Source organism: Panthera tigris, chromosome C1 (assembly GCF_018350195.1).
Source record: "Panthera tigris isolate Pti1 chromosome C1, P.tigris_Pti1_mat1.1, whole genome shotgun sequence".
Classification (NCBI taxonomy): domain Eukaryota; kingdom Metazoa; phylum Chordata; class Mammalia; order Carnivora; family Felidae; genus Panthera; species Panthera tigris.
This window is the reverse complement of record NC_056667.1, coordinates 50,249,712-50,276,969: the sequence shown is the minus strand read 5'-3', so window position 1 is coordinate 50,276,969 and position 27,258 is coordinate 50,249,712. Positions and strand designations below refer to the sequence as shown.

Genomic DNA, 27,258 nt, shown 5'->3' with positions numbered 1-27,258 from the left:
TTATGATTAAATACTGCTGGTTTCGGAATGTCCAAAAGAACATACGACAATGCACCATGTTTGCATGCTTTAATAAATACACAGAACATGATAGTACCTCTAGAATGGTGTTATATCTGACCCCTTTATGTTCAAAGTATTTTTATAAATAAAGTAACTGGCTCAGAAAAGTTAAGTAACTTGTCTCTCAGTTAGCAAAGCTGGTAAACAGGGAAATCAAGGAATTGAAAACAGGTCGGTTTGACTCCACAGCCTGTGACTTAAACCAGTGCAAGCTGGAATGACTCAAATTTGGCCAAACGACCACAATCAAAGAAAAAAGGGGAAGGTGAATAACTAAAGAAAATAACTACATTTTTATGAAGTAATGCTTTCTCTGGGTAATAGTAGGATCAAAATGAAAATAATGTAGAAAAAAACACAGAGGAAAAGCTTGGTCTATAGATACGCAGAGAGTATTTTTAAACGCTTTGAAAATATTAACTTAGGCTTACTCTTGGAGTGGACGACAAGCTCTGAACAACGAACACCACAGGATTTCCTGCATTCTTAATGGCCTCGACTGCTTCTCTGTGTGAGGCATTCTGCAAATCTACTCCAGACACCTGAAACACAGAAGTCACTTCAATTAGAAAGGCTGTCGAGTTCACATATATTAACCAGCTATGAGAACAGCCAGAGTCTAATGAATTAGACCAAAGCCAAAAAACCAAGATTGGCCCATAAAAAGCTTTGTTGCTTTAGGAGAACATATTTAAGGAAAATAACATTCCGCCTTCAAGACAAGCGAATGAGACAAACATCTTAGTAACAATAGCCCTGGTTAAATACAATTATCCAAAATAGGTAGCTCAGTTCATGACAGAATCCCAAGAAGCTTCTGTGCTGTGGTGTCACCTCTGCCACCAACACAGCACATAATTCTGAGTGGGGACAGGGAAGGGCCGTCTGGACTCTTCTCTCGAATTGAGAAGTATGATATTTTAAGCACACTGTCCATTATCACAATTGAGTAGCGGAACATCTCTCAAATGATGTTCAAAAAAGAACTATGAAAATATCCATGGGTTCTCTTACTAAAAGTGTTCTCTGTTCAGTAAATTGGGGTAAGTGTAAATAGCTCTTCATCATACAGATTTCAGAAAACCTAACATGCAAACGTCCGTAATCTCCAAGAGCATTCTGTATTTACCGTATTTAACAGAACCAGTTTTTCAAAACGATAATGTAACAAGGCCTTGGTAAATGCAGGGGTGCCTATGGTCAGCAGACAATGACAGTTTGTGAATACTTTTTCATGTTAAGGAGACCAAAGAAATCGGAATGTAGGTGGATCGGGATGTGGGATCAAGGTTGGCTTTTGTGTTTGAGATGGGAGGTATTACAGTAATCGTGGTGCAGTGGAGAGGAAATGGATATGAGAGAGAGAAGTGACACCTGTAGAAGTAAATCCTTGGACACTGAGGAGGGAATGACTTCTGTGCTACAAGTTAGGCAGGTTGGCTTTAGACAGAAGCACAAACAGTTCATTTGTTGTTACAGATACAGTTAGGAAAAAAAAGGTTTGGCACGCAGTGGCAGCAAGGGGAAGTTCCTTTTTGACTGCTTTCATTTTCTCCATGAAATAAAAAACAAGGACCATAAACTGAGCAGTTTAGGAGGTATGAAGGAGTTACCTCGGGAAGCAGGAAAATGAAATAACTAGGGACATATTACAGGATTGCAGGGCAGAACTAAAGACTCACTTGAGAAGGAGCTCATGAATTTTAAAATGAGACCAGACAGCACTGTTATGTTCTCCAGCCATGCCAGAGTCCTGAAATAAGCAAAGGGTTGCATTTAACTAGGATGTGGTTCCCCCAGACAAGTTCAGTAAAAGCAAAGGGGATCCAAGGAGCTGGAAACGACAAGGATGATCAATCACGGAATCAGAGCGGAGTGAAGAGAAAACTGAGCACCTCTGAAGCTGAGGGACACACAGGTAAGGGCCTGAAGGTATGAGACAGGAGCGTCGTATGTGAGAGGTCTGAAGGCAGGTGGGTCCAGGGGTGCCTGGGTGCTTCAGACACTTAAGTGCCTGACTCTTGATTTTGGCTCAGGTCATGATCCCAGGGTCATGGGATTGAGCCCTGTGTCAGCTCTGCACTCAGCATGGAGCCTGCTTAAGATTCTCTCTCCCTCTGTCCCTTCCCCTGCTTGCTCTCTCTCTAGAAAGAAATAAATGATTGGCAAAAAATTTTTTTAAATAAAAAAATAAAAAAGGCAGGTGAGTCTAAAGCACAGTGCAAAATGGAGAGGAGAGAGAGGTGAAGTCAGGAAGGCAGCTGAAGGCACACCACACAAAAGCCACGGCAGGAACTTTGGCCTTTTATTCTAACAGACATCTGGTGGGAGGTTTCAATGCTCTGTAAAGCCTTTTCCCATCTGAACTCAGGAAGGATGAGGATAATAGTAAATGCATATAGAAAAAAATTTAACTGAAGCTTAAAAGCAATCACAATGGTTTGATGAAGCTTCTTACGAATAACCTGATCCCCATGACATTCTACAATAAATGAGGTAGAAGCTATAAAAGAACGACTTCATCTTCCAATAATAACCAGCTTCGGTTTCCCCAACACAGATTTCCACAGGGTTAAATGTGAATCCCTAAAGTTGGGAAGTTAGGGGGGGAAATGGAATTCTGTTACAACAAAAAAATAACCTGAGTGTTTCTAAGCTGTAAATTTATAACCCAAAGTGTGTCCCATTCACACAAGACAGACCCATTTCTAAAAATGAAATTAAATTCCAATTTCCCACTTAAACAAATCTTCTCTACATGGGCCTAAATCCTTTATGCAATTGTGCAATTGTTTCAAGGCAGAAAGAAATATTAAGCTTTACTTAAAAACAAATGAGTAATTCTCTTCACGGGAAAAAAACTAAACAAATGACTCAGTATGTTTGACAAAATAAAGATTCAAGTATTAACATTTCACATCTGGTGTGAGTTTAAAGAAATTTACTAAATCTGAGACACAACAGTGATATAAAAGTGTTGATGGATAAGTGAGAGAATACATTCATCTTACAGCAGAGAAAGATGAGGGGAAAACCCACAAAATTTAAGAAGATAAACAATGAACAATCCAATTAGGAAACAGGCAAAAGACCTGCACAAACATCTCCCTGAAAAGGACACATACATAAGGTGTGAAAAGTTCTTTATCATTTTCCATTGGGGAAACTCAAAACAACAATGAGGTATCACTATCTGCCCATCAGAATGTGCAGAATGAAAAACAGTGACAACACCAAATGTTGGTGAGGATGTGGGGAAACTGGGCCACTCATACATTGCTGGTGGGAATGTAAAATAGTACAGCCACTGTGGAAAATAGTTTTGACAGCTCCTTTCAAAACTAAAAATGGACTTACCATACAACCCAGCAATTGCATTCTTGGGCATTTATCTCAGACAAATGAAGACTTATTTTCACTCAGGAACTTGTATGCGAATATTTAGAGAAGCTTTATTCATAACAATAAGCCCAGAACTGGAAACTACCCAAGTGGCTTTCAGGGGATGAATGGTTAAACTCTGGTACCTCCACACCATGAAATACTACTCAGACATAATAAAAGGGTATCAACTATTAATGGACACAACAGATTAAATGAACTTCAGTGAAATTATACAGAATGAAAAAAGCCAATCTCAAAAAGATACAGAATGCATAATTCCATTTCTGTGATAATTGTGAAATGAGGTAATTAAAGACATGGAGAAACAGATCAGTGATTCCCAGAGGTTGGGGATGGGGGGACATGAAGAGGGGAAGAGGAATGGCTGCAGAGGGTAGCACAGGGGAGTCTTGTGGTGATACGGTTGAGTTTCTTGATTGTGGTGGGGGTTATGCAAGGCTACACATGTGATCAAACTGGAGAGCTATAAAAACACATACAGTTCTACATCGGTGTGTGCCTAATTGGGAAGATGGAAATAAGGTCTGTGAATTATGTCAATATCAGTATTTTGGTTTTGCTATCGTACTATGGCTATAGTTACTGTTAAGGTAACATTAACATTGAGGGAGGCTGAGGGAAGAGTACATGGGACCTCCTTGTATATTTCTTTACAATTTCTTTCCCATGACTCTGTATTTCAAAATAGAAAGTTAAGGTGGGGGAGAGACCAAACAAAATACAAAACATATAGTTAAAAATTAAGTTCAAATATATCAGTAATCAAAATAAAAAATTAATCCGTGCCACTTATTTACTAGAAGATTATCAATATAGATTTAATAAGACAAAATCCCTTATGTATTGCTTACAAAACATACAGCTAAAACAAAATCACAAATAAGGGTGAAAATGAAGGAATGAAAAAAAACAAAAAAACAAAAACCAAACCAATGTACCATGCAAATACTTAATAAAGGAAACCACACCTGCCCCAGAAGGAGTAATCCTTTTAAAATATGTATGCATTCATCATCTTCTAATGGATTCTCAATGCGTTCAAAGACAACCTTCCAAGCTCTCTGTGATGTGGCTTCACTTTACCTCTTAGACCTTTTCTCTTCGCGCTCTCTTGCTCCCTTTAGCTACATTAGCAGTGCCAGTCTGCTTTCTGCTCCTTCAACACAGCCAGACAAACTCCTACCTCAGAGCTTTCGCCTTTTAGTTCTCTCTGCCTGGATCCTTCTTCCCCTATACATCCACACGGCTCATTCTCACGCTTCCTGTATTTGTAACCAACCTATCAGTTGCAATAACCACTTCCATTCCTTATCTTTCTGTTCTATTTCTCCATAGAATCTACAATCTAACACTCTACACATCACTTATGTAATATCTCCCCTACTACCATGTAAATGCCATAGGAGTAGGAATTTTGCTCATTTTCTTCACTGCCATGTCCCCCGTGTGTTTGAAATTTTCTTTTTAGTTTCAAAAACACAAATATAACCTAATATTTGTATATACAGAAAGGTTTTACACAGTTCTTTGCTTTAATACTCACAATCATGCTATGGGTTTTGAATTCTCATTTCCATGAGAATAAGGTGCATTTAATAATTTGTCCAAGAACAAATGCAAAGTAAACAGGGCAATCAAGACTTCACCCCATGACCTCCAGTGCTCTTTTCACTTTATCAGAGCTGAAGCACCAGGGCTGAAGTTTATCATCATAAAGCAGGTGTCACGAAGGAGCAGATGCTGGGACTGAAGATATGGAATATGAGGTCATCCAATAAATGCAATGCAAAGAAATGTGTGAGGTTCAGACCTCAGGACATTCTCAGTGCCTTGATGGACCTTTTAAACTCTGCTCTGCAAACCTGCCACATGTGAACAATGGATTCGCCCCTCCCTCCAATGGAATCTGGGAGGATGTGCGTGGCTATTCCACTGACACATATTTATAAAAGGTAGAGCTTGTTCTAGGGAATCTAGTCAATAATATGGTAACAATGTTGTATGGGGACAGATGCTAACTACACTTGGGGCAAGCACTGCGGAATGTACACAATTGTCGAATCACTATGTTGTATACCTCCTACACCTACAAAAATTAATGTAACATTCGTTCTAGATCAACTACACCTACAAAAAAGAGAATATTAGAAATTTTTTAAATGATGAAAAAAAATTACAACTTGTCAGACTGTGGGAGAAGCACAATGCTCATCACCTGCCTCATTCTGTTAAATCGTAGAATTGTTTTTTCAGTCAGCTGCACCTTTGTGCAGCATTCTGTATGCTACCACCCTGATGTTATAATTATATACATATAATTATGCAAACAACATACAAACTAAGGCATGGGAAGAAAATACACCAATTGTACATACATATACCCCAACAATGAAGGGAGGACTTCTGGTTAAATATTACTGTCTTAAAGCAGGTTTCAAACGAAAACAGAATTTTAACATCATTTACCTCAAGTATTTTATCTCCTGTTTTAAGAGCATTTGTTTTTCCTGCTGGACTGTCTTCTAAAACTTGTTTGATAAATATACCTTTAAGTTCCTCTCCATTCTTCAGGCGTTTTATAACAGTTTGTCCACCAACAATACTAATACCAAGGGACACATTGGGTTCTCTGAAAATCTCAACACTGTAAAAAGAAAATAAATTCACTCATGAATAAGTTAGTATAACTTGTTGGACTGTCACTAGAAGTGTTCACTTTGTACCATATCCTTGTGACTCATATCTTATATGAATATATTTTTACAAATGTTATCAAAATTGTACCTCGTTCAAAAATTCTAAGATATTTTCAGTGATTTGTGGCACATGTGAAAGCCTGAATTTGGAAAAAGATTTCTAAAACAATAATTACACATCTTAATATTCTTAATGTTCACAGCTCCTACCACAATATATTTTCTGTAATTAGTTCTTTTAATCTATATCCATAACATTAGCAAAGAATGAAGAAAGTAATAAATGGGTGAAAAAAAAACCAAGAAAGTCACATATATCATTTTGACAAAACCCACAAACTTTCATAATAAAATAAATTTCTGACCAAAAATCTTGTTACCCAAACTGTTTTTTCCAGTCAGCAGGTTTAACCTGTGGTTCTTTAAGTGGAGGACAGATTTTGCTCTTAAGGCTGGAAGTTGTTCTCTTTTCTTCCTACCTCCACATCATCTATTTTATTTTATTTTATTTTATTTTATTTTATTTTATTTTATTTTATTTTATTTTATTTTATTATTTTATTTGACAGAGAGAGAGCAAGTTGGGGAGGGAGAGAGAGAAAGGGAGAGAGAAATCCCAAGCAGGCTCCTCACTGTCAGCGCAGAGCCTGATGCAGGGCTCGTAACTCACGATGAAATCATGACCTGAGCTGAAATCGTATGTTCAACCACCTGAGCCTCCCAGGCAACCTGAATGAGCCACCCAGGCACCCCCACATAACTTTAAAAAATAAAGAATGGAATAAAACTTGCTCTTCCCTGGTTATGAATTTTGCTCAAACTGTACAGATGTGACCAATGATTAACTGAAATTTTTAAAAAGTAGTTCAGAAAACAGCTCCCAAGAGGGGCACCTGGGTGGCTCTGTGGGTTAAGCATCTGACTCTTGGATTTTGGTTCAGGTCATGAACCAGGTTAGTGGGATGGAGCCCGGGTCTATGAACTGAAAGTGTGGAGCCTGGTTCGGATTCTCTCTGCCCCTCCCCTGCTTGTGGGCAGCTCTCTCAAACTAATATAAACAAACATTGAAAAAAGAAAAGAAAACGGCTCCCAAAGACAAAATTCATAAGTGCAAGAAGAAAACAGACAACGTTGGTAGGTATTGTGGCATTAATAACGCATGCAGAATAGAGCAGGTAATGGAAGACTTTTATATACTGTTAGCTCAAACTAGGCACAAACTTGGAACTAACACAAGGGAAGGAAGGAGGATAGAGATAAATTGACACATGATAGAAACCTCAACTGATGTTGTTGTTCACTTAAAAAAAAAAATAAGGGAAGGAATTTTAGTCCTTTCAGGGCAGTCCTACCTGCCTTCCTCAAGGATGCAGTAATAAAATATGCTTAGTCCATTGGTTACTACCATACATGGACAATTGCAAATTGCTTTCTCTGCAAAGGTATGATAAAGACTTTCCTAATGTTGATTACAGTCATTTTGCCCAGGTAAAAATCTCTAGAGAAGACAAACTGAAACTAAAATTTAGGTCATTTTGTAGCAATGTGGATGGAACTGGACAGTGTTATGCTAAGTGAAATAAATCACACAGAGAAAGACAGATACCATATGCTTTCACTCTTATGTGGACCCTGAGAAACTTAACAGAAGACCATGGGGGAGGGGAAGGGAAAAAAAAGAGTTAGAGAGGGAGAGAGCCAAACCATAAGAGACTCTTAAAAACTGAGAATAAACTGAGGGTTGATGGGGGGTGGGAGACAGGGGAAAGTGGGTGATGGGCATTGAGGGGGGCACCTGTTGGGATGAGCACTGGGTGTTGTATGCAAACCAATTTGACAACAAATTTCATATTAAAATAATTAAAAAAAAAAAACAACAAAACACCTTAGACCAGCCTAGATGTACATTATGGCAATACTTAATCAGTAGAGAACGTCTAAATGACAGTCTGAAAGGAAAGAGCAACCAACTGTGTTCTCCTACTGAGAAAGCCAATGACATCATCAACGTACATTCTTGGTGGACCCCAGTGGCTGAAGTTTGGAGTTTCTTCTCCTTCACCTTCTTCTCTCTCAGGTAACTCACTGAAGAGAGACAAAGGAAAAACACACATGCACCTTGTAAAACAGTGCTGTTAAAGGTTCTTACAAAGTTTTGAAGTTGAACAATCTATTTGTAGGTAAATAGTTCTTAATTTTTAAGGTTTAAAATATTTACATCAACAGTTAACTATCTGTACAAAACAAAAACACATTACTTTTAATGTTCAACAAATAATCCACCCGGCACCAGAAACATCACAGATTATAAACACTTTTATTGGTGACAGTCTAGACGCTATTTCTTAAAAATCTATGTGTGATTTGTACAACTTCACATTTGTTTCATGATCAAGGTACAAAATATTATAACATATATTCCTTAAAACTTGGTCCTGATCGACAAGCAAAGAAAACACTCCAGCATAAACCAACATACGTAGCTGAAATGGCTAAACAGGAAACACAATCCCTCTTTGTAGATCTGTCATCCTGGCGCTAAGTAACTCCCCTGTGATGTGTATCCCATGAACGTTTTGTGTCATTATCCATCACTTTGCAGTTTGCAGAGAGATTTCCTTCTGGTAGATCTAATTTGATCCTCCCACCTACCACTGCCATACTTTCACCCATCAAGTCATGCTGGTATGGAAGTGATAACATAAAATGCTGAATTACAGGGGTGCCTGCAAGGCTCAGTCAGTTAAGCATCTCTTTTTTAATGTTTATTTATTTTTGAGGGGGAGGTTAGAGGGGCAGAGAGAGAGGGGGAGAATCTGAAGCAGGCTCTAGGCTCCAAGCTGTCAGCGTAGAGCCCAACATGGGGCTTGAATGTGCAAACCGCAACCTGAGCTGAAGTAAGACCAAGCTACCCAGGTGCTACCAGCATCCAACTCTTGATTTTGGCTCAACTCATGACCCCAGGATCATGGGATCGAGCCCCATGTCAGGGCTTGGGATTCTCCCTCTCTGCCCCTTTCCCTCCTCAAAATAAATAAACTTAAAAAAAAAAAAGATCCTTTTAAAAATGCTGAATTACAAAGTACTTATAAAGGTAATGCTATCTAATAGGGTAGAGACATTACCATATATTATCTGGAAGAGTACTCCTAAGAGTACTCCTAAGCCCCAGTCTAACCCGCACCATGAAATGCATGTGTGACTCTGGACGACCACCTGAGATAATAGGTCTGAAGGGTACATTTTATTACTTTATACAAAAATGTAGGTACTACCTCTTCCATTTCACATTCACAAAAACCCTGTGAAGCAGGCACTGCAGGTCATATTATTATTTTATTCTTCCACTTGAGGAACTGAAGCTCAGGGAAGGCTGCCACGTAACTACACAACCTCCTCACAGTATCCAAATCTGCGTTGCAGCCTAAACATTTCAATGCTCTATTTTTCTCTGAAGTCTCAAATGAGTCCTATAAATAGCAGCAAAACTCCAAACCCACCTGCGTGTCTACAGACAGACTTTCTAGGGTAGAATGGTTTCAGGCTGAATGAAAAAGAGAATACCGAAAGAATCCAAGTATTAGTTAAGAAATTGGAATCATTAGGGGTCGTTAACATCTCACCTATTCCCAGATGGTTTTGTTGCCTCAGCCAGTCAATGATTTCATGATTAAGAGCATCACAGTATTCAAGGAAAAAGAGTTTGGCAGATACTTGCCAATTACTTATCTAATGTCCTCTTCCTCCTTCCTTACCAACATAACTTCTCCTTTATTCCAGGTGGCACTATGCCCAGATTTAAAGAAATACATTTTCTGGACTTCCTTTCAGCTAATGTTAACTGGGAGCTACAGTTCTGAAATGGAAGTACAAGTCCCCAGAGATTTCCAGAAAAACTCATTACATGGAGAGAGAATCATCTGGCAGGAGCCTTTCATGCTACGACCTTCCCTTTCTTCTTGCCTAGAAGGCAGAGATGATATTGGCAGTGAAGCATGCATTTTAAAATCATGAAGAAACAGTGACTAAAGCAATGCATTAAAGACAGCAGAGCAGAAAGAAGGTGTTTAAGACCCTGGCAGATCACCTTCTTCAGGGGTTTTTACATGAAAAAAATTACAGCCCCACTTGGTTAAGCCACCCCAAGTGGAGAGTTTTATAAGCAGCTGAATGCAATCCCTACAGGATACCCAGGATTCTACCAATTTAAGCAAAGTTTTCATATTATCACATCATATTATTCTTTGCACATGTGCATAGATGTTCATTGAATAGCTGTAATAGCAGAAGCTTTCATACTTTGATTACCCTATGTAACAGTAACAAGGATTAAATGACATGACTGTCATTTAGTGGAAGCTTAATATTCATTTCCTTTACAATTTTTTTCATTTGAATTTCTACCAAAAATTTTCCCCATGTATTGTAATCTTTCTTTTTTTATTTAACAGCATCTTAATAGCCCATACTATTGATGTAATTTATCTGCCATCCCAAATATGATACTTTACATTATATCCTGGTTTTCAGAATATGGACATTACTGTAAGGAATATTGTCATGCTCTATTTTAGAATTCCCCTTTAAATATTAACTGAGGATTAAAAATTAAAAATCCCCAAACAAACCAACATTGAAACTTTCCTTCTATTTTCTACTTTCCTGTATCCCAAATCATGACAGGTGTGATAATAAGACATAAATATTTGGTCTAATTAAGGACACACCTCGGGCTGACTAAGCCTTTCCAGAGAGGCAAGTGCTTGCATCATGCTCACCATCAGCCACGCTCCAGAGAGCCACTGACTCTTGGGAGGAGAGTTCTCCATGAGTCTGATGCCTGGTGTTCGCAGCGGATGTCCAGGGACACCCTTTGATTGCCTGGCTTTGGTGGATGAAGGGTCTTGCATTGTTGGGTTCCACAGGACTATGGCAATCAGAGGACCATTCTTGGTAGGCTACCATCACCAGGGCATTTCAAAGATGGCAGACTGAGGCATATGTCCCAGGCTTTCTGTGAAAAAGGTCACTTTGCTCGTCCTGGAGCTTTGGACTAAGGGGCAGGATTCAGGTTTGGCACACATCCAGTGCCCTACAGAGTGGCTCTAAAGGAACATAGGCTGTGAACACCACCTTGGCACTTTCCATCTGCTTTGCTCCAGCTTGCTGGTATCTCCCCAAAAGGAGCTTATAAACATTCTTCTGGAGCCCAAATTTTTGTGACTGCCACCCAAGGCACACCTCAGATTGCCTGTCTTTGGTGGCCAGTGGGGCTTACACATGTGGTCCCTCAGGACCATATACATTTGCATACTTCTAAAGCTGCTGCCTAAGGGTTTGGCTTCTGGTCAAAGCCTGATTCTCCCCTTTTGGACACTGACAACCTCAGTTGAGGCACATCCTCAACTACTAGGAGCTATTAAAAATACAACAGCCTGCTTGAACAAGCACAGAAATTTGGAAAACAACCAAGAGCTGTGGTAGGGCTGAATGAAAAGTTTCACCTCCTACACAAGGCCACTCTTTCTAGACTGGGAGAGGTGGCAGTTTCATCTACTGTATAGAAACCAACACAGAAAGTCAAGCAACATGAAGAAACAGAGGAATGTTCCAAATGAAATTTAAAAAACCTCAGAATGCCTAAGTCAAAAGGAGATAAGCAATATACCTGATAAAGAGTCCAAAGTCATGGTCATAAAGATGATCGCTGAAGTTGAAAGAATGGATGAACACAATTAAAACTTCAACAAACACATAGAAAACATAAGAAAGTACCAAACCAGTCACAGAGCTGAAGAATGCAATATGTGAACTGAAAAATACACTACAGGTATTCAATAGCTGACTAGACAAAACAGAAGGATCAATCACCTCAAAGACAAGACCAACCAAAGAAGCAAAAGGAAGAAAGGATAAGAAAAAATTAAAATAGCTTAAGGGACTTATAGGACAACTTCAAATAAACTAATATTCACTTTTTATAGGGCTCCCAGAAAGAGAAAAGAAAGAGAAAGAGGTAGAAATTTCATTTGAGGAAATAATGGCTAAAACTTCCTTACAATGGGAAATGAAATAGCCATCCAGATCCAGGAAGCCCAGAGAGTTCCAAACAAGTTGAAACCAGAGAGACCCACAACAAGACATGTTATAATTAAAATGTCAAAAGTTAAAGACAAGGGAAGAATATTAAATGTAGCAAAAGAAAAAAAACCTTGTTAATATTAAAAAAAAAAAACCCACTCCCCATGATAAGATTGCCAGCAAATTTTTGAGCACATGCTTTATAGGTCACAAGGGAATGGCATGATATATTCAAAGTGTTGAAAGAAAACACTTGAAACCAAAAATACTCTATCTGGCAAAATGATCATTCAGAATTGAAGAAGAGATAAAGAGTTTTCCAGACAAGTAAAAACTAAAGGAGTTCATCACCACTAAACTGGCCTTACAAGAAATCTTAGAGGGGCTTCTTTAAGCTGAAAAGAAAGAGTGTTAATTAGTAACGAGAACACATGTGAAAGAACAAATCTCACTGGAAAAGTAAATATATAATAAAGGTCGTGGATTATTTATAAAGCTAGTATGAGGGTTAAAAGAAAAAAATAGTAAAATAACTATGATTACAATAATTAGTTAAGGGACACACAAGATAAAAATATGTAAACTATGATATCAAAAACATAAAACATGGTTGGGAGTAGTAAAAAGATTGAGCTTTAGAATGGGATCAAATGTAAGTTATTATCAACTTAATGTAGACTATTATAGATGTAAATTGTTATATGTAAGTGTCTTGGTAACTACAGGCCAAAAACCTATAGTAAATACACAAAAGATTTAAAAATATAAGCATACCACTGAAGAAAGTCACCAAACCACAAAGAAAATAAGAGAAGAAAGGAACAGAGAAAAACTACAAAAACAGATAGAAAACAATTAACAAAATGGCAATAAACACATACCTCTCGATTACTACTTTAAATGTAAATGTACTAAAATCTCCAAAGACACAGAGTAGCTGAATGAATGAAAAAACAAGACCCATCTACATGCTACCTACAAGACTCCTTTCAGATGTAAAGACACACAGAATGAAAGTGAAGAAATGAAAAAGTATATGCCATGTGATGGAAACTAAAAGAAAGCTGGAGCAGACATACTTCTATCAGACAAAATAAACTTTAAAACAAAGATTAAGAGACAAAGAAGGATGTTATGTCAGGATAAAGTAATCAGTCCAATAAGAAAATATAACATTAATATAGAACACAGGAGCACTTAAATATATTAAGCAAACATTAATAGACCTAAAGGGAAAAATAGTGATACAATAACAGTAGGGGACTTTAGACCAAAAAATCAATAAGGAAACATCTACCTCAAATGACATGTTAGACCAGGTGAATTTAACAGATACATACAGAATATACCATTCCAAAAGCATTAGAATACACATTCTTCAAGTGCACATGGAGTATTTCCTAAGATAGATCATATCTTAGGCCACAAGTTTTTTTTTTTTCTAAGTTTATTTTTGAGATAATACATGCAACACAAGTGGGGGAGGGGCAAAGAGACAGGGGGACAGAGAATCTTAAGTGGGCTCTGCTCTGACACCAGAGAGCCCCATGCAGGGCTCAAACGCATAAACCCTGAGATCACGACCTGAGCTGAGGTTGTATGCTTAACTGACTGAGCCTCACAAAACAAGTCTTAATCATTTAAAACAAAATTTTTTTAACATTTTTATTTATTTTTGAAAGACAGAGACAGAGCACAAGCAGAAGAGGGAGACACAGAATCCAAAGCAGGCTCCAGGCTCTGAGCTGTCAGCACAGAGCCTCACAGAGGGCTTAAAGCCATCAACTGTGAGATCACTGACCTGAGCCGAAGTCGGACGCTCAACTTACTGAGCTACCCAGGCACCCCACAACGGACGCTCAACTTACTGAGCTACCCAGGCACCCCACAAGTCTTAATCATTTAAGATGACTGAAATTAAATGAAGCATCATTTCCATCTGCAATGGTATGAAACTAGAAACTAGAAAGTTCATAAGTATGTGGAGATTAAACAACATTCTTTGACCCACTGGTCAATCCAAAGAGAAATAAAAGAAAATGAAAGAGAAATTTTTAAAAAATGAAAGAAAAAAATGAAAAAGAAATACATTGAGATAAACAAAAATGGGAATTTAACATACCAAACTTTATGTGATGCAGCAAAAACAGTTTTAAGAGGAAAGCTCATAGCAATTAATGCCTACCTCAAGAAACAAGGAAAGTCTCAAACAACCTAACTTTTACACATGAAAAAACTAGAAAAACAAATGAAGCCCAAAGTTTTTAGAAGGAAGGAAATAACAATGATTAGAGCAGAAATAAATGAAATAGAGACTAAAATGATAATGGAAAAGACCAATGAAACTAAAAGCTGGTCTTTGAAAAGATAAACAGAATTGACAAACCTTTGGCTAGACTACTCAAGCAAAGAAGAGGTCTCAAATAAAATCAGAAATGCCACTGATGCCACAGAAATAAAAAGAATCATGAAACTACTATGAACAAGTATATGCCAACAAATGGGACAACCTAGAAGAAATAGATAAATTCCTAGAAACATACAATCTTTCAAGACTGAATAAGGTAGAAATAGAAAACCTCAATAGACCAATTACTAACAAGGAGATTCAATTGGTAATTGAAAGCCTCCCAATAAACTAAAATTCAGAACCAGAAGGCTTCACTAGTGAATTCTACCAAATATTCAAAGAAAATTTATTACCAATCCTTCTTAAAATTTTCCAAAAAATGAAGGGGGTGAACTCTTCCAAACATATTTTACATGCCAGCATTACCTTGATACCAAAACCAGACAAAGATACAAAGATGCAAAAATCCTCAACAAAATATTAGCAAACCAAATTCAACAATACATTAAAAGGATCATACACCACAATCCAGTAAGATTGATTCCAAGGATGCAAATATGGTTCAACCAATCACAAATCAATGTGATACACTACATTAACAAAATGAAGGCTAAAATTCATATGATCATCTCAATAGACGCAAAAAGACCATCTGACAAAATTCAATATCCGTTTATAATAACAACTCTCAAAAAAGCAGGTATAGAGAAAATGTACCTCAACATAAATGCCATATATGACAAGCTCACAGCTAACATCAGACCTAACAGTGAAAAGCTAAAAGCTTTTCCTTTAAGATAAGGAACAAGACAAGAATGACCACTCTTACCACTTTTATTCAAAAAAGAAACCAAAGGCGTCTAAATTGGAAAGGAAGAAGTAAAACTCACTATTTGCAGATGACATGATATCATATATAGAAAATCCTAAAGACTCTATCAAAAAGAAGTTAGGATAAATGAATTCTGTAAAGTTTCAGTGTACAAAATCAACATGCAAAAATCAGTTGTGTTTCTTTACACTAATACAAAGTATCAGAGAGAGAAATTAAGAACAAATCCATTTACAATTCAATCAAAAGGAATAAGATACCTAAAAATAAAATTAACCAAGGAGATGAAAGACCTGTTGAAAACTACAAGACCTGTTGAAAGACCTATTGAAAACTACAAGATATTAATGAAAGAAACTGAAGACACAAATAAAAGATATTCCATGCTCACGGATTAAAAATATTAATATTTTTAAAATGTCCATGCTACCCAAAGTAATATACAGATTCAATGCAACTGCTATTAAAATCCCAGTGGTACTTTTCACAGAAATAGAATAAACAATACTAAAATTTATATGAAACCTCAAAGACCTAGATTAACCAAAGCAATCTTGAGAAAGAACAAGGCTGGAGGTAACATGCCTCCTGATTTCAAACTATATTACAAAGCTATAGTAATTAGAACAGTATGGTACTGGCATAAAAAGAAACACATACATCAATGGAATAGAGTCCAGAAATAAACCCACACTTAGATCATCAATTAATTTACAACAAAGGAGCCAAGAACATATAGTGGGGAGAGGATGGTCTCTTCAATAAATGGTGTTGGGAAAATTGCACAGCCACACACAAAAGAATGAAACTGGACCACTATCTCACAACATACACAAAAATTAACCCAAAATGGATTAATGACTTAAATATAAGACCTGAAACCATAAAATTCCTAGAAGAAAACATAGGTGGTAAACTCCTTAACATAGGTCTTAGTCATGATTTTTGTAATCCAACGCCAAAAGTAAAAGGAACAAAATCAAAAGTAAATAAGTGGGACCACATCAAACTAATCAGTACAGTAAACAATAAACAAAATGAAATGGCAACCTACTGAATGAGATAAAATAATTGCAAATCATATATCTGATAAGAGAATAAAACCCAAAATATGTAAAGAATTCATACAACTCAATACCAAAAAGCAAACAATCCAATTAAAAAATGGGCAGAGGGGGGAGCCTGGGTGGCTCAGTCTGTTAAGTGTCAGACTTCGGCTCAGGTCATGATCTCGCAGTCCGTGAGTTCGAGCCCCGTGACGGGCTCTGTGCTGACAGCTCAGAGCCTGGAGCCTGTTTCAGATTCTGTGTCTCCCCCTCTCTCTGACCCTCCCCCGTTCATGCTCTGTCTCTGTCTCAAAAATAAATAAAAACATTAAAAAAAAAATTAAAAAAAAAAAAAAAGGGCAGAGGATCTGAAGAGACACTTTTTCCCAAAGACGACATACAGATGACCAACAGGTACATGAAAATTTGCAGAGAAATGCAAATCAAAACTACAGTGAGGTATCACTTCACATCTATTAGAATGGAAATTATCAAAAAAGCGAGAAATAACAAGTGCTGATTGGCAAAGATATGGAGAAAAGGGAACTTCTGTACACTGTTGTTGGAAATGTAAATTGATGCAACCATTATGGAAAAAGTATGGAGGTTCTTCAAAAATTTAAAAATACAATCACTATATGATCCATCAATTTCACTTATGAGTATTTAGCAAATAAATAAATAAATAAATAAATAAAAATTTAAAAAAAGAACACACTGATACAAAAGATACATGCACTCCCATGTTCATGTGTAGCATTATTTATGATATTTATTTATGATAGCCGAGATACAGAAAGAGCCAAAGTGTCCATTGATAAAGAAATCATGGAATTTAAAATGGAATATTATATAGCCATCAAAGGAATGAAATCTTGTCATTTGAGACAACATGGATGAAACTTGAGGGTATTATGCTAAGTGAGATAAATCAGACAAAGATAAATACCATATGATCTCTCTTATATGTGGAATCTAAAACAACAGGGGTGCCTGGGTGGTTCAGTTGGTTAAGCGTCCAACTCTTGATTTCACCTCAGGTCATGATCTCATGGTTCATGGGATTAAGCCCGGCTGACAGCACAGGGCCTGCTTGAGATCCTCTCTTTCCTTTTCTCTCTACCCTTCCCCCATTGTGTGCGTACTCCCTCTCTCTCTCTCAAAATAAATAAACATTAAAAATAAAATAAACAACAGCAACAACAAAAAAGCTCACAGATACAGACAACAACAGATTGGTAGTTGCAAGAGGCAGGGGTGAGAGATAGAAATGGGTGAATTGTTTTTGTGTTGTTTTAGTTTATTATTTTTTAAATGTTATTTATTTTTGAGAGAGAGAGAGAGAGAAAAAAAAAAAACAGAATGTGAGTGGGGGAGAAGCAGAAAGAGAAGGAGACACAGAATCCGAAGCAGTCTCCAGGCTCTTAGCTGTCTGCACAGCACAGAGACAGACGCGGGGTTCAAACCCACAACCACAAGACCATGACCTGAGCCAAAGTTGGATGCTTAACCACTTGAACCACCAAGGTACCCCTGTTTTGTTGAGTTTAAATAAATTGAATAAATATTCTGATCTGTAGGCAGACACATTATCCATTGCACTACAGGCCCCCTTTAAATTTAATCTTAGAACAAACAAACAAACAAAAAATTAGGCCTCTAAAGGTACAGGGAAGTCAATGGGATGCAGAAGCACAGTGTACATTAAATAACTTAGCTGGGTTCTACACCAAAATTAATGCAAAGTAGAAACTCTAAACTATCATTTAGCACTTCATGATACCCTGATCTGAAAGACTGTCTTCCAAAAGAATCTATGCATTACTCAGAAAAGCTCCAGAGTGGCAATAAATATTCACCTATGAACCTAACTCCACGGGACATACCTCTAAAGACTAAAAGGGGGAACACATGACTTACAGGAACTCGTCTATTACCTGCTAAAATTTTAATATATCCTGAATCTATAACAGCAAGTCAAAAAAACAACATTCAAATGCAAGACTGAGCTCTCAAAAGTTAGGTTGAAACTCTTGAATGCCTGTGCCCACATAAGAAATCAGCTTGTCAAAGTTACCTCTGGAGAATAAGAAAGGAATGAGGTGGGAGTAAAGTGTATCTTCCCTTTCTGAAAGTGGTAAGAACTGAGTAAGACAGAATGGATGTTCCATTTTTACTTCTGCATAAGAAAGGGGGGGGTGGTTTTGGAAATTTGTTTAGATATTTTCCAATTACAGTTCTATACCTTTAAAAAAGCAGTCTCATTTCCGAATTCTTTGTGAGATTTAATTATTGACACCAAGCAGAAGAGAAATTTAAAAAATAAAACGGTCTCATTTGAAAAGTAATTTGACCATATAAGTAGTCAAAATTAGGGGGACCTGGGTGGTTGAGTCACTGGAGCATGTAACTCCTGATTTCAGGGTTGTGAGTTTGAGACCCACATTGGGTGTAGAGATTACTTAAAAAAATTTCTAATTAAAAAAAAAAGTCAGGGCCACCTGGATGGCTCAGTTGGTTAAGTGGCTGATTTTGGCTCAGGTCATGATCTTACAGTTCATAGGTTGGAGCCCCACATCGGGCTCTGTGCTAACAGCTCAGAGCCTGCAGCCTGCTTCAGATTCTGTGTCTCCCTCTCTCTCTGCCTTTTTCCCACTCACACCCTGTCTCTCTCAAAAATAAACATTAAAACAATTAAAAATAAATTTAAAATAAGTCATAAAATTATATATATACATATATATTTTAAATGTTTATTTATTTTTGACAGAGAGAAAGAGACCATGAGCGGGGGAGGGGCAGAGAGAGAGGCAGACACAGAATCGGAAGCAGGCTCCAGGCTCTGAGCTGTCAGCACAGAGCCCGACGTGGGGCTTGAACTCACAGACTGCGAGATCATGACCTGAGCCGAAGTCGGATGCTCAACTGACTGAGCCACCCAGGTGCCCCTATAAAATTATATTTTTAAGCCTTCCAGTACTTCCGTCTGCAACCATCCCTCCTGAAGAAACAAACCCATTGCCTGTTTAATACTATGCATTTTCCCAGGAGCTTGGTTACATTGCTCATGCCAGGACACAGGACCTGTCAGCACCTCCCTGCCGAACACTGATCCAGTTCTGCTCAATGAAAAGCCATCAGATTTTTCCAAGTGGTTGAGCTTATCTGAGTCTTTCTTTCTTTTTTTTTTTTTTTTAATTTTTAATTTTATTTTAAGCAGTCTCCATACCCAATATGGAGCTCGAACTCAAAACCCTGAGACCAAGAATCACATGCCCCACTGACTGAGCCAGCCAGGAACCTCTGAGTCTTTTCCTTTACACTCAGAAAGGAGCTTTGCTGAAGCACAGAGACCAATTTTTTGCAATATGAAGTTTCTGTCTAAAACTATAGGCAGAGGGACACCTGCCTGGCTCAGTTGGTGGAGCACGTGACTCTTGATCTCATGGTTTTGAGTTCAAGCCCCACACTGGGTGCAAAGATTACTTGGAAATAAAATCTTAAAAATAAATAAATAAAATTAAATGTAAAGGTCAATAAAAAGGGTCAAAGTCACAGGTTGCTGAATGGAGAAGTGATATCATTCTAAGACACTTCATATGTCAATACAAAATCATTCTTGGACTAAAGGTTTAATAAAAACACGAAGGCCAATAAACCCACCCTATCTCTCATCCCTGTTATGCTTGGCCAACACCTCCAACTCCTTCCTTCCTTGCTGCTCTGGTTTCTCCTTCCATTCTCATACACCCCACCGATACCCCTTCCCCTCTCCCCGCCCCCAGGCCGAACTACCCATCACACTCCACGGAATCTCCTTGAATTGTCAAGAAACTACTCCACACTCTGACCTCTTCACCAAACATTCTCTCAACAGCTTCTGGTTCTCTGCCACAGATACCATGTTTAAGTGAATGATACTCACTCTCTCACCTTGGGAAGTTGGAAGGTGGGGGGCAGGGAGCAAGATTTTTCTAAACTGCTTTCCACCAACCACTAAGCCATTATTCTCCTACCCTTGTTTCAAAAGTGACACCTCTACTTTTAATGTACACATTACTACCACCTTATCACTCTTTTAAAATAATCTTTACCTAAATGACAAAAAATATAAAAAATAAAAAATCTCTTTGGATTCCTATCTACAGGATACAAATAGCACTTGCATTTGTATTTTGCTTTCATTCCTGGCACCTGTCTCTGTGGATTAACCACCAAAGGTTAATCTCTCTAGGTGTGCAATGTCTTTCTCTCCTTCTCCTCTCTCCAGGGACTGTGTTTAATAACTTCCTTTCCAGCATCTACATATTTCTTTGCTGGATCTTTCCCAGAAAGACACACACACAATACATATATCAATATATATGTAATTATGTATGCATAACCCCTTCTTCTTTACCTCAATCCAAAAATACCCTCTAGCTATCTAGATAACATGCATTCTGTCTCTTTTCATGACCTGGATTCTGAAAACACTAGTCTCACTGGACTTACTATGCCCAATTTCGGACCTGTTCAATTCTCAACCTACTACTCTCTGATTTCCATTTTTCTTAAATTGTTCTATGCTTACCTAGTGCATCCGTGTGGCCAAACCCCAAGTAAACTTTTCCGTTTTATCTGCCCTGACCTCTCTGTAGGCCATAATGAAGGTCTGTGAAAACCTTTGGTAAAATGTTCTCTTGTCCGGTTTCTACGACAACCTCTAGGTTTAATTTCCTCTGACATTTTGTTCACTCCATTTCACTATTTTCTGCCTCCATTCTTACTTGTGATATTGCTGCTCTGCAAGACTCCAATTTTGGTCCCATGCTCTTCTTAGTATTTGAGCTTACCCTGGATGACTATTCAAATCTAGCAGTTTCACCTACACTTGATCTTGCTCCCAATTATTAACATCAGGATAGATACCAACATGAATCCCCAGAATCACACACCTAATTGATTCCACTTCGCTTTGTTGTCCTATGGATACTGGAACCTTCGTCTTGTCCCACACTGAATTCGTTTTCCCTCACAACCTGTTCATGCTCCTATAAACTTTTTTTTTAAATTAAAGTATAACATACAATGTTATATCGGTTTCAGGTGTGTGACACAGTGATTCAGTGGTTCTATACATTGCGAAACGCTCACCATAAGTGTAGCTACCACCTGTCATCATAAAAATTATATTAACTACATTCCTTATGCTATACTTGTCTCTGTGACTTATTTAGTTTATAACTGGAAGTCTGTGACTCTTAATCCCCTTCACCTATTTCATCCATCCACCTCCCCTCCCCTCCGCTCCAGTTTGTTCTCGGTGTTTAGGAGACAGTTTCTGTTTGTTCGTTTGTTTTGTCTTTTTAGATTCCACATATAAGTGAAATCGTATGGCACTTGTCTTTCACTGTTCGACCTCCCTCATTTAGCATGACACCCTCTAAGTCCATCCATATTGTTGAAAACGGCAGCACTTAATCCTTTCTTATACACCACATTTTCTCTATCCATTCATCTATCATTGGACACTGAGTTTGGTTCCTCTGCTCCTACAGTCTTGTTAAAGAATTAATGGCACTGCAATGCATTTATTGTCCGAATCCAGAGACACAAGTCACCCTCAACTATGTCCTCTCACCCTGACACACGTTATTAGTCACCAATTCCAACAAATTCTCTCTTAAATCCACTCCCTCCTTAATTTGTCTGTATGTCTTGCTTATGTTGTGAAACTCCTAATCTCTTAGTAATTGTCTACTACAGGGCATTTTTTTATAAGAGCAAAAAAACCAGACTACTTTATAATGTGAAAACAAAGATAAATGGTATCATACCATGCATCAGTGGTATATCTAGAAGACAGTGTTCCTGTGTATGCCGAGGTCTTGGAAACAACTCGAGTCCTGGGGAGTTGATATAAAGGCAAATCTTCTTGCTCCCTTCTTTGAGCCACAGCAGGAAGTTCAACAAGCAAGCCAGGACCTTGGGCATCATCTGGAATCATCATACCTACACAGCAAACCCAGATGATAGTGAACACAAGATGCTTTCATTTAGCCTTCATTCATTCAACAGATAGGTCTTTTCTAGGTAGAAATCTTATTAAGTAAAATGTTTAATATGTCAGATGGTGAAAAATGAAGGAAGGAAGGAGGACAGGGACTCCTCAGTGAAAGAGAGTTGCATTTCACACATGGCCTTACTGAAAAGAGGACATTTTAGCAATATAAATATTTTATCAAAAGAATCCCCTTAATGATGGTATTCTAATCTCACTACACATTTTCCCTTATCAACCTCAGCTGTCCCAACTGCAGGCACTCCTGCATTTCACTTATTAAAAAATAAATAAATAAATAAATAAATAAATAAATAAATAAATAAATAAATAAGGGGTGCCTGGATGGCTCAGTCGGTTGAGGATCTCACATTTTGTGAGTTCAAGTCCCATGCTGGACTTGAACAGCTCAGAGTCTTGAGCATGCTTCGGATTCTGTGTCTCCTTCTCCCTCTGCCCCTCGCCATACACACACACACACACACACTCTCTCTCTCTCTCTCAAAAGTAAACAACCATTAAAGAAATATTATATTGCATATTTGAAAGTTACTTAAGAGAATAGATCTTAGAAGTCCTCATCACGCACACAAAATAACTTCACAGAATGACAAATAACCAAATAAAAAATCTTACATCAAAAAATGTTTTAATTTTAATTCCAGTGTAGTTAACACACATTGTTATATTGGTTCAGGTATACAATACAGTGATTCAACAACTCCATACATCACCCGGTGCTCATCAGGTTAAGAAAACAGATTTTTAAAGGGGCTTTGTTTACAAATTTCATAATTCTTTTACATTTGTTACCTATTTAATTCTTGTGTCAAACTATGAGTTAGAAAAGATACTAACAACTGTTATTTTATAGATGGAGAAATTCAAGTTAAGGAATTTTGCCAAATGGAATGTGCAAGTTTACCTGACATGCCATCTGTGTTATTTCCACATTTCCTGAAAAAAAGAATAACTGGGGCAGAGTTGTGCATAGAGTCCTATGACTCATAGGACCCTTACTGGCATAGGTCTATTAATCACTCTTAGGATACACCCGATTCTCAGCCAATCCTTCTCGAGCATATTACAAATATGATGAATTGTGATCAAATGTCTTCCTTAAATCCACACATTTATAGTATGTTTTGGAGCTCTGCCTAATCAGAAAATCACAAATTATTTCTAAAAGATATAGGTATTATCCTAAAACTTTTCCTATAAGCATTACCTCAACTCTTTCCATTTCTTCATAATGAACAAATTTTCTAGTAAACTCACTACTACTGCTTTTTATCTTGTCTAGAAACTTTGGAACTGGGGTCTAATCAGTTGGTAATGCAACAGAATCTGAAGAGGGAGTGAATTTAACTTTAATGCTCAGGTTGTGTTAAAGAAGTCTCAGGGTCTGTCCCCCATCCCTATGCACCCTTCACTCCTATTCTCTGGGGCCTCCATTCCTGCAAAGCACTCTAATCCATCTCGATGCCAGAGAGTTCTAGCTTGGCCTGTCTGCCTCTTCCCCACTGAGGAGGGACCAGGGGTGGGACTAGATTCTGGCCGGAATGGCCAGAAACCAGTGTTAAGAAGAGGGAACTGGCTTTATTTGCAGAGCTGGTTCTCATCCACCCACACTGGTAAAAGCAGACTGTTAAATTATGGCATTGGGTTTCATAGGTTGCTGCAGTTTGTTTAAAACTTTTCATTACCTGTTCCACAGAAAGGCTGCCGTGCCCTTTGCCCCACTCCTCCTCCATGGACCCTGGGTGCTGGTGCTCAGGCACGCATTTCTCATCTGTCACAGTGCGTGACACACTCACACTTTACAGAGCTGTTCGCCAAGTGCACTGCAGTTCCCAGAGCCCATAAAACAAATCAAGTCCTCGAGGACCTATGCAGTTGTTAGGGAAGGGCCATAATAGGAGCACAAAGGTTAGAAAAACAAAGAAGCTAAAAAAAATTTTCCTGGACAAATGGAGGTTAATGTTTATAGGAGAGGAATGGGGGAGACTTTCAAAAGGTTTATACTTGGTAAGGAGCAAGAACAGAATGGTCAACAAAATAAAGGCAACGAGAATCCAAGTAGAGAGGAGGGTGGGTTATTGTATAACTTGGCCGCTGCCAGAGGGAGGGAGGGCTGGGGGTTGCAATGCTGTTGAATAGCCACACATGAGCAGCATTTCACTCTCTCATTCAACAAATATTTCTTGAGCACCTACTACGGTAACAAAAATCAGATACAAGCCTTGCCCTCCAGAAGCTTAATTTATAGGAAGAGGTAGGCATGCAAATGAGTATGTGTGCCTGACCCTTGAGTGCAATGACAGATCATCATCCAGGGTTCCCTGGGGACACCATCCAGACAGGGGCAGTCAAAGATTAGGAATTAGAACTACCTTCTGTCAGAAACCTTTTGAAATGCTGTAATACTAAATGTGTTATTGATTTGGAATTTATCTTGTAAGCTTTACCTTACTAATTATGCTCATTATAGGTTTATTTTCACAGCCCATGAAGAGTAAAGGCTCTTAGAAGCTACATAATGTTGGACTAAATATAGGGTCAAGAATAGCTCTTCACATATAAGGTTCTCAAAAATAATTTTTTTTTTTGATGTTTATTTTTGAGAGAGAGAGAGAGACAAAGCGTGAGCAGTGGAGGGGCAGAAAGGAGACAGAATCTGAAGCAGACTCCAGGCTCTATGCTGTCAGCACAGAGCCCAATGTGGGGCTCAAACTCACAGACTGTGAGATCATGACCTGAGCCGAAGTCGGACGCTTAACTGACTGTGCCACCCAGGCGCCCCTCTCAAAAATAATTTTTAAATTTATTGCTCAGAAAAAGAAATTTAATTGTTCAGAGATAAACCTAAAACTGTCTGATACTAATAAAGAGGTCAAAGAGTTACAGATTTGAAAGAGGGCTTAGCGAATACTTAGCCCAGGGGAGTTTACTTAGGAGAAGCTGGCGGGATTGCCTGGTGACAGAGCAGGGTACCTGCTTTGTACAGAGGGACGTGGGACTAAAAGCGTCAGCCCTTTGCTGGAAAGGATCTCAAGAGCAAAATCAAACTCTGACTAGAATAAATTCAATATGTATGCTGCTGAAACCTGTATCGACTCTGTATTAATAATTTCTCAGCCTACCCACAGTTAGCATTAATCCAAATAGTCATGCCTGCCACATGGCATTCTAGAGGCTTTCAAAATTTTTTCCTAAAAGCATGTGGTTATGAATGTATTTCCAGTGAGGATAGATCTAAGATATACAAGTTTAACTTCATTCCCAAAGCTATAATCTCTAAAAAAATAAATTTCCAGATCCTTGTAAAGTATCAGACTGAGGCAGAGTAGAGGGCATAATGGGGGGACCTCTATAAAAGATACATCCAAGTCAGAGAACTTGTCAATGTGACCTTATTCGGAAAAAAGGTCTTTGCAGATACATTTAAGTATCATGAGATTAGACCATCCTGGATTACCCAAGTGGGCCCTAAATCCAATGACAGATGTCCCTATAGGAGACAAAGAATAGAAGACACAGGTCAAGAGAAGAGAGCCGTGTGAAGACAGAGGCACACATAACAGTGATGCAGCCACAAGCCAAAGAAGGCTGGAGCCACCAGAAGCCGGAAGAGGAAAAGAACAGATAATTCCCTAGGGCCTTCAGAGGGAGCACAGCACCTTGACTTAGGGCTTTGGGCCTTGAGAACAGTGAGAGAATTAATATCTGTTGTTTTAAGCCACCAAGTTTGCGACAATTTGCTACAGCAGCCCTGGAAAACTTCGAGAGCCAGTAGAAGTCAGAAGTAATTTTGGAGCCATTTAGATAATACACAGAGCAGAGCTCAAGAGGAACTACCTTCTCCGTCTTCTTCCCAACTCTGCTGCTCTTCCCCACAAACACCCACCCCATATAGCCAGTTTACCCTTTCAATCCTGACAGTGTAGAGCAGTGAGTGATTCTCAACTCTGCCCCCCCCCCCCCAGGGGACATCTGGCAGTGTCTGAAGACATGTGATTTTGATCAGGCCTGGCAATGTGAGTACCACTGGCATCAGAGTTAGAAGGCAGGGAAGCTATTAACATTCTACCAAGCACAGGTCAGCTCTCCACCATAAAGAATCATCTGGTCCAAAATAGTAATGACATTGCTATAAAGTATCAATGGCAATCAAACAGATATGGCCTATTAATTCAATTATTCATTCATTTGTGCAGTAAATCTTCTCTAAGTACTTAAAGGACTATGGAAATGTGATAAAAAAATTTAAAACAGTTTAATGGAACACTTTTGGGGGGAAAAGTCCCATTTTTATCCTAGTCATAATCGGTTATACGTCATGAAAAACTGGATAAACTCATCAAATCTTAGATATTCAAAATTAACTACCCATGCTCTGTTTTGACTCCGAACTGACAACTATTTATCATCTCAGAGAGGACTTGAATCTTCACTGCTAATGACTCCATTCTCTGGATTTTACTCAACAGAATGCTGAATTCATAAAAACCATTACATGGCTTTCTATAATGCACTCCATCCCCTCCAATGTATTACCATACAACATGAGAATTGTCCAGAGAAAGACTTTTCCTATAAGCAGAGTCATAACACATGAAGGACAGCATAAATCCTGAACAATGGCTCTATAAATCCCAGTGCTGTGAAAGAACTTAACGGTCTCACCTAGGGATCTCAATAGTATAACAGCCTCTGATATTTCAGTGTTGGATGAAGAAAAA

General features: G+C 38.3%; 1 protein-coding gene across 1 annotated transcript in view; it reads right to left on the bottom strand.

Moving 5' to 3' along the window:
• Nucleotides 1-27,258, bottom strand: part of PATJ (PATJ crumbs cell polarity complex component) — a 362,131-nt gene that overhangs the window by 218,181 nt on the left and 116,692 nt on the right. Inside the window, exons 23-26 of the mRNA XM_042997423.1 lie at nt 22,293-22,467; nt 8,178-8,249; nt 5,935-6,112; nt 495-605 (exon numbers count right to left, since the gene is read on the bottom strand). Of these exons, the coding sequence (XP_042853357.1) occupies nt 495-605; nt 5,935-6,112; nt 8,178-8,249; nt 22,293-22,467 (536 nt within the window). The remainder of the gene's footprint in view (nt 1-494; nt 606-5,934; nt 6,113-8,177; nt 8,250-22,292; nt 22,468-27,258) is intronic.